Below are 8,962 nucleotides of genomic sequence, written 5' to 3'. Positions count from 1 at the left end.
CTTCCTGACTGATGTCTTGAGATATTGCTTCAATATATCCACATAACTTCCCTGCCTCATGATGCCATCTAGTTTGTGAAGTGCACCAGTCCCTCCTACAGCAAAGCACCCCCACAACATGATGCTGCCACCCCCGTGCTTCACGGTTGGGATGGTGTTCTTCGGCATGCAAGCCTCCCCCTTTATCCTCCAAATATAACAATGGTCATTATGGCCAAACAGTTCTATTTTTGTTTCATCAGACCAGAGGACATTTCTCCAAAAAGTATGATCTTTGTCCCCGTCTGGCTTTTTTGGAGCAGTGGCATCTTCATTGCTGAGCGGACTTACATGGTAACGTCGATATAGGATTCGTTTTACTGTGGCATCGAGTTTTAATGACTCTAACCTAAGTGTATGTAAACTTCCGACTTCAACTGTAGACACTGGTTTGGCGCTGAAGATCATGAATATGACGGTGGTGTAAAGTGGTGTAATTCGCTTTTAAAGGTAACCCTGGATGGAACCTCTGCTTGATTGTAGGCCTATATACAGAATGCATTTAGGGTAGTAAACTCTGAAGGGTGTTAAGCTTAGAAAAAAAAACCCTACTCTGCTTTATCAACAGCACAACCAAATTCTACTTTTGTCTTTTCTGATTAATTATTTCAAATCAGCCATGCCCTAAAATTTGTGCAAGACATGGTCCTTAGGATGCTTGGCACAAGACTGTTGCTTGGCATGTGTAGACAAAGGACAAGTGTTGCATAAAACATTAATTTCACCCAATTAAAGATTCATCACGACGCAAGATGATATCCCATCTCGAGGCCAGAGGTAAAATGCAACCATCCATTTGAGTACCCCTTTGCAGATAAACACTTGAGTTTATGTCTCTTCAGAATAGGGGCTGATAATTTGTACTGCATGGAAGTGGCCTCGTGAAATGTTAATGACTTTCTCAGTCGGAGATTACACCACTTCAATTATTTACGCTGCATACAAATATTAATGCTCAGCCGGGGGCTATGGCCTTTTCTTTTCCTCCCTGGTCAGAGTTGGGGGGCAGGGGGAGTTCATAGGTAGTTGAAATGTGATGGACAGATTAGAATCTAGATGGAAGTTGGTACTGTAGGTAGGAGGTAGCAAAGTTGGTATGAAGGAAGTTTGATAAGCTTTTAAAATTTGGGTATTTCTGCATTCAAATATTAAATGCTCAGCCGGGGGCTATGGCATTTTCTTTTCGTCCCTGGTCAGAGTTGGGGGGCGGGTTCATACGTAGTTGAAATGTGATGGACAGATTAGAATCTAGATGGAAGTAAAGTTGGTGCTGTAGGTAGGAGGAAGCAAAGGTGGTAGGAAGGAAGTTTGATAAGCTTTTAAAATGTGGGCATTTCCACCCCCATTTTATCATCTTAACCAGGATTTCCCAACCCTGGTTCTCGAGCACCCCCCAACGGTACACATTTTTGTTGTTGTAGCCTTGGACAAACACAGCTCATTGAGGCCTTGATGATTAGTTGACAAGTTGAATCAGTTGTGCTTGTTCAGGTTTACAGTACAAATGTGTACTGTTGGTGGTACTGGAGGACCAGGGTTGGGAAACACTGATCTCAACCACATTAGCATGAAATGACTGAATCAAACTGTCACACAAAGACCTGTTCATGTACAGTTCCCCAGGTGAAGAGTACATAATACGCATTATCGGCAAAGCAAATCAGTTTTCAAAAAGCAGAAAGGCAAACTTCTTTTAAATTAGCATATTAATAGCCTGACAAGATGAGGGCCTTCTGAGGCACTTGATTTGAAACATCCACATCAGATTTCTGCTTCACACCATCCTTTGTTCTCCTGCCGTGCAACTGAGGTGCATGCCAATTCCTTCCACTCGCACCGCCCCCTTGTGGCCTTTGCGCACACTACAATCGGCTATTTTTAGCTCCCAACAACAGCTCACTCTCACAGGATCTGTGGTCCATTTGGCAGAGTAGATTTCAAAATGTTTAATTCCAGAGAACTTTTAATTAGTTCTTACTCTCAAATTGTTTTTAGTGATTTGAAAGTCTACAACCTTATAGAAAAGCTCTTCGACTGGCATCCTTTAACTAGGGGCTTGTATTTGCATGTAAATTACATTGACATTTTTAGCGGCAGTGTGTTAAAACCGACAAGGTGCACGGTGAAGCCGACTAGTGATTCATTCAATTCGGGGCTAAGCAGCTCAAATTTGCACAAGAGAGGGATTACTCATGCATATTGTTCATTTTTTGTGTGTGCGCACATGCTGATAAGAGTCCAAACTTTCACAAAGGGAACAATGGAAACAGAAAAAGCATACAACTAAAAAAAAAGCTAAATAAACGCATCGATTGGCAACTTCAAGTGCAGCGATAATTATTCCCCTCACGGCAACTGTAGGCAGGAGCGCTCACACAGCACAATCGGCAAAGTAGGCAGCGCCATGCTCGCTACACCAGTTAAATTCATGCAGGTTATAGTAGAGTGCATTTAAAATTCCCATTCCATCATAAATAAATGGACATTCAGACAAGACCAGAATAAACCAAATATTTCCCGTCTCTGGGAGATTAAAGGAGAAGAAATGTCAATCACACTGTGGGGCTTGTGAAGTGCATTTATTTACCATTGATACATCATCACATTAAGTCTACGTGACAGACTGACAGTGAAATAAGTTGTAGGTCTACGTGACAGACTGACAGTGAAATAAGTTGCATCGGGACAGCATTGGACTATCTGGGGATAAAGAGATGACGGATGGTAGTCAGGCCGGTAGACGGTCTGTGTGGACAGTTAGCCGGGGGGCCAGCCCAACTGGCGTCCGCCCATCACATGGATGTGGATGTGGTAGACGGACTGGCCACCGTCGGGCCCGTCGTTCAAGATCAGCCTGTAGCCCTTGGGCAGGCCGATCTGCTCTGCACACTTCTTGGCCACTATCACCATGTGGCCCAGGAGCTATGACATCATCACAAAGAAAGAAAAATGTACTTTATTTTTTATTTTATTTAACTAGACAAGTCAGTTCAGAAGAAATTCTTGTTTTACAAGAAGGCATACCAAAAGGCCTGCTGTGGGGACAGGTCTGGGATAAAAAAAATATATATATATATAGGACAAAACACACATCATGACAAGAGAGACACAACATAGCATGGCAGCAACACACGATACAAATTAAATGAAACAAGAATCATGAATATTGATTGCAAATCCTAAGCGCTGGAATCCCATTCGGGCCAAACGTTCTGAGAAATCACTGCTTAAAGAGACTGAAACAATTAGCAACTATGGATATAAAAAATATATTTTTTTAAACATTTGATAAAAATGCTAAAATCCTTAACTGATCATGACTCATAAAGCATTAAACATTGTAGAATTGATTAGGCTTTATGTTCTAAACAGGTCTCCAATGTTCTATACATCTGAAACATGAGCTGAATAATAACGTAAGCTACACCCATAACAGAACAAAATCCTTGAGTCATAGGGACGTTTTCTGGCAGGTTTCCAATAGGTAATGAGTTCCATCTGCTGGCCATTGATTGTCTACTACATTTGTCAACCAATCCATCCCTACAGAGCAACACTGCAAAGTTTTTATTTACTTCCAACCCAACACTAACACAACAGACAACTAATCAAGGTTTCAATGTTTAGATTGACCAGTTAAACCAGCTGTGTTAGTGCTGGGATGGAACAGAAGCTTACACACACACTGTAGCAGTGACACACTGTAGCAGTGACACACTGTAGCAGTGACACACTGTAGCAGTGACACACTGTAGCAGTGACACACTGTAGCAGTGACACACTGTAGCTCTCCCAGGATCAGGGGTTCGTCACTGGTCTAGGTTATAGAACCGATGCAACTGAATGAATGAGTTGAGGTGGTGTCACACTTACAGCCGCATCACTGTCCTCTGCTTTTGACAGTTGCACAATTGGTTTTCTTGGGACAACCAAAAAATGAGTAGGGGCCTGTGGGGTAACATCATGGAAGGCTATGCACTGAAAACACACACAGAATAAAAGTTAATAGAAAATACATATTAGTTAACAGCTCTACAGTCGTGGCCAAAAGTTGAGAATGACACAAATGTTAATTTTCAAAGTCTGCTGCCTCTATATGATGGCAATTTGCATATACTACAGAATGTTATGAAGAGTGATCAAATGAATTGAAGTTAATTGCAAAGTCCCTCTTTGACATGCAAATGAACTGAATCCCCCAAAAACCTTTCCACTGCATTTCAGCCCTGCCACAAAAGGACCAGCTGACATCATGTCAGTGATTCTCTCGTTAACACAGGTGAGAGTGTTGACGAGGACAAGGCTGGAGATCACTCTGTCATGCTGATTGAGTTCAAATAACAGACTGGAAGCTTCAAAAGGAGGGTGGTACTTGGAATCATTGTTCTTCCTCTGTCAATCATGGTTACCTGCAAGGAAACACGTGCCGTCATCATTGCTTTGCACAAAAAGGGCTTGACAGGCAAGGATATTGCTGCCAGTAAGATGGCACCTAAATCAACTATTTATCGGATCAACAAGAACTTCAAGGAGAGCAGTTCAATTGTTGTGAAGAAGGCTTCAGGGCGCCCAAGAAAGTCTAGCAAGCGCCAGGACCGTCTCCTAAAGTTGATTCAGCTGCGGGATCGGGGGAACCACCAGTACAGAGCTTGCTCAGGAATGGCAGCAGGCAGGTGTGAGTGCAACTGCAATCACAGTTAGGCAAAGATTTTTGGAGGATGGCCTGGTGTCAAGAAGGGCAGCAAAGAAGCCACGTCTCTCCAGGAAAAACATTAGGGACAGACTGATATTCTGCAAAAGGTACAGGGATTGGACTGCTGAGGACTGGGGTAAAGACATTTTCTCTGATAAATCCACGTTCTGATTGTTTGGGGCATCTGGAAAAAAGCTTGTCCGGAGAAGACAAGGTGAGCGCTACCATCAGACCTGTGTCATGCCAACAGTAAAGCATCCTGAAATCATGCATGTGTGGGGTTGCTTCTTAGCCAAAGGAGTGGGCTCACTCACAATTTTGCCTAAGAACACAGCCATGAATAAAGAATGGTACAAACACATCCTCCAAGAGCAACTTCTCCCAACCATCCAGGAACAGTTTGGTGACGAACAATGCCTTATCCAGCACGATGGAGCACCTTTCCATAAGGAAAAAATAAGTGGCTCAGGGAACAAAACATCGATATTTTGGGTCCATGGCCAGGAAACTCCCCAGACCTTAATCCCATTGAGAACTTGTGGCCAATCCTCAAGGAGGTGGGTGGACAAACAAAAATCCACAAATTCTGACAAACGCCAAGCATTAATTATGCAAGAACATGCTGCCAGTCAGGATGTGGCCCAGAAGTTAATTGACAGCATGCCAGGGCAGATTGCAGAGGTCTTGAAAAAGAAGGGTCAACACTGCAAATATTGACTCTTTGCATCAACTTAATGTAATTGTCAATAAAAGCCTTTGACACTTATGAAATGCTTGTAATTATACTTCAGTATTACATAGTAACATCTGACAAAAATATCTAAAGACACTGAAGCAGCAAACTTTGTGGAAATTAATATTTGTGTCATTCTCAAAACTTGAGGCTTTACTACAGACCCGGGTTCGATCCCGGGCTGTATCACAACCAGTCGTGGCCAGGAGTCCCATAGGACGGCGCACAATTGGCCCAGCGTCGTCAGAGTTAGGGAGGGGTGGCTTATCTTGGCTTATTGCACTCTAGCAACTCCTTGTGGTGGGCCGGATGCCTGCAGGCTGACCCCGGTTGCCAGTTGAACTGTGTTTCCACCGATACATTGGTGCAGCTGGCTTCCGGGTTAATCTGGCGGGTGTTAAGGAGCACGGTTAGGCGGGATAAGTTTCTGAGAACGCATAACTCGACCTTCACTTCCCGACCCCGTTGAAGAGTTGCAGCGATGAGAAAAGATTGAATTTGGGAAGAAAAACCGGGTAAAATAAATTGAAAAAAAGACACCCTGTTGTTGTTCATGGTTTGGGGCGTCAGGTTGCCTAGTGGTTAGAGCGTTGGAATAGTAACCGAAAGGTTGCAAGATCAAATCCCCGAGCTGACAAGGTAAAAATCTGTCGTTCTGCCCCTGAACAAGGCAGTTAACCCACTGTTCCTGAGATGTGAGGGATGCAAGACTTCGCTCTCTCACACACACACAGTGCACAGGTTTGCGTCTCTCTGTTTAAAGCACGGTAACCAGGGCACCAAAATAGCAGAGAAGCTAAGCCTCGCGCTACAACAATCTTATGCACTATTTACACATCGGCAGACATTCACTTTCAATGGAAGGAAAGCGAGAGAAGCAGAGTGGGCAGGGGGACCGTTGAGCGATGAGAACATGGCGAGGGAGCTGAACAGACTAAAGTTGGAAAGCAGAACTTTATTGAAATCCTCTGCGATATCGTGACTAGAGGTTGACCGATTAATCAATTTGATCCCTTATTAACGTTTAATAATACCTAAAGTTGCATTACAAAAGTATTTTGAAGTGTTTTGTGAAAGTTTATCGTCGACTTTTTTAATAAAAAAAAATGACGTTACGTTATAAGACGCTATTTTTTCCCGTTTATCACACAGTCTTCATAGATCGATATCTAGGCTATATATGGACCGATTTAATCGGAAAAAAAGACCCAATAGTGATTATGGGACATCTAGAAGTGCCAACAAAGAAGATGGTCAAAGGTAATGAATGTTTTATATTTTATTTGTGCAGTTTGTGTAGCAACGACTATGCTAATTATTTTGTTTACGTCCCCTGCGGGTCTTTTGGGGTGTTACATGCTATCAGATAATAGCTTCTCATGCTTTCGCCGAAAAGCATTTAAAAAATCTGACTTGTTGCCTGGATTCACAACGAGTGTAGCTTTAATTCAATACCCTGCATGTGTATTTTAACGAACTCTTGAGTTTTAACTAGTACTATTAGCATTTAGCGTAGCGCATTTGCATTTCCAGATGTCTAGATGGGACGCCTGTGTGCCAGGTAGGAGCAAGAGGTTAACGACCAACGGCTCGTATTTCTGTGTTTATTGTATTATAATTAAGTCTATGATTTGATAGAGCAGCCTGACTGAGCGGTGGTAGGCGGCAGCAGGCTCGTAAGCATTAATTCAAACTTTACTGCGTTTGCCAGCAGCTCTTAGCAATGCTTGATTCAAGCCTATAAACTCCTGAGATTAGGCTGGCAATAATAAAGTGCCTATTAGAACATCCAATTGTCACAGGTATATGAAATACAAATGGTACAGAGAGAAATAGTCCTATAATAACTACAACCTAGAACTTCTTAACTGGGAATATTGAATCACCAGCTTTCCTATGTTCTCATGTTCTGAGCAAGGAACTTAAAAGTTAGCTTTTCTTACATGGCACATATTGCACTTTTACTTTCTTCTCCAACACTGTGTTTTTGCATTATTTAAACCAAATTGAGCATGTTTCATTATTTATTTGAGACTAAATATATTTTATTTATGTATTATATTAGGTTCAAATAAAAGTGTTCATTCAGTATTGTTGTAATTGTAATTATTACAAAAATATAACAAATCTGCAGGTCCTCCAATCGGTATCGGCGTTGAAAAATATTTATCGGTTGCGCCTCTAATCGTGACGCAAGTAACCAATCAAAGCGCACCATAGCATCCAACCCCTACTGGATTGGTTGTTCATGCGTAACGCTACCTACCTTGTTAACACTCACATGAGGGAGAAGCTAGCGTGGCGAGGTGAGTGCTGCTTGTATAGTGTAAATGGCTGGTAAATTGCCCCATTATGCATCTACGTCATATAGCTGAGTCTACCTAAAAATCTAATCTATGGTACCAAAACAAAAAAAGATTATACACCTTTTAGCATCTCCAATCTGAAGTAAAAGAATGTGTTGAAAATGCAAGCTTGTGTAATTTAGCAGTAACACGTTGTCCACAATAGGGAACTTGAGATATTTAAAATAATTAAATATGTTAAAAGTAATTAAATATTTTAGTAAACGTAGCACACTCACATTTTTACAACAATGACATACATTTCTGAACGCTTGACGTCCCTGATTTGACAGTTTACTTACAGCAAACTAACTACCCTACTTGCATTTGTGGGTAATAACGGATTCATTGACAACTGGTGTGTCGCTAGCTTGGTGGCTTAACCGTACCATTACTGTGTGGTTAACTAGATTAATGGTGTTTGCATGAAAATAAGCATATCAATACAAATTATGAATTCATACCTGATCATCTTCAAATAATATTTTTGCAGGAATCTCCTTGCGAATGATTTTGCCGAAGATTGTATCACCGCCGGGCTGGGCAACCTGAGCTTTTGCTATCTCATCCGCCATGGCGCTACACGTTGGTCTTTGTAGTACGCATGCGCTTTAACCTCTGCCTCAAAGATTAAAGTTTATGGGCTCTGCAGAACGCCAAAACTTGCACACAAAACGATTGTTTAAAAATATTGAATGCCATTTTTTTGGATTGTCTCTATCACTGAGGTATAATAAGAACGCGCTGTATCATCGAAGACAGTACAAGTATGGAGACGTCATGGTCAAGTTGACAAGCAAAAATCATGCGTATAAACACGTCATAGGGCTCTCGCGCCACACTGCGCACGAGCAGACCGTCAAATCAAAGGTACACCTTCGATATAAAGTTGCTTTTGACAAAAAAAATAAAACGTGTCAGTTTGTCAGTCTCATGAAGTTGGAGTAATAACAAGTTCGGATAGTTAAGGCATTTGCTCAAATCTAGTTGAGCCTTTAGCTTTCGAGAAAATTAACAACTAAGGAAGAATAATGTTTTACTTCGCAAGCGTTCCCGAAAGTCTCGCGATGTTGCGCCTCTGGGTTTAGAAACTCTGTGGTATCAGCACTTCATACAGTAAACACGGTGGGCGCGGAAGCAGGGGTGTTATCA

General features: G+C 41.9%; 1 protein-coding gene across 1 annotated transcript; it reads right to left on the bottom strand.

The window, feature by feature from the left end:
* Nucleotides 1-2,603: 2,603 nt before the first annotated feature.
* hint1 (histidine triad nucleotide binding protein 1) lies at nt 2,604-8,623 on the bottom strand. Its single transcript, XM_046290602.1, has 3 exons — nt 8,275-8,623; nt 3,913-4,017; nt 2,604-2,961 (listed from the first exon to the last, which is right to left on the bottom strand). The coding sequence occupies exons 1-3, from the start codon at nt 8,383-8,385 to the stop codon at nt 2,797-2,799; spliced, it is 381 nt and encodes a 126-aa protein (XP_046146558.1). The 5' UTR covers nt 8,386-8,623; the 3' UTR covers nt 2,604-2,796.
* Between the last annotated feature and the right edge of the window lie 339 nt (nt 8,624-8,962).

The sequence above is a fragment of the Oncorhynchus gorbuscha genome, linkage group LG11 (genome assembly GCF_021184085.1).
Source record: "Oncorhynchus gorbuscha isolate QuinsamMale2020 ecotype Even-year linkage group LG11, OgorEven_v1.0, whole genome shotgun sequence".
In the NCBI taxonomy this organism is placed as follows: domain Eukaryota; kingdom Metazoa; phylum Chordata; class Actinopteri; order Salmoniformes; family Salmonidae; genus Oncorhynchus; species Oncorhynchus gorbuscha.
The sequence above is the reverse complement of the archived record's forward strand: the minus strand, read 5'-3'. Positions and strand labels throughout refer to the sequence as shown.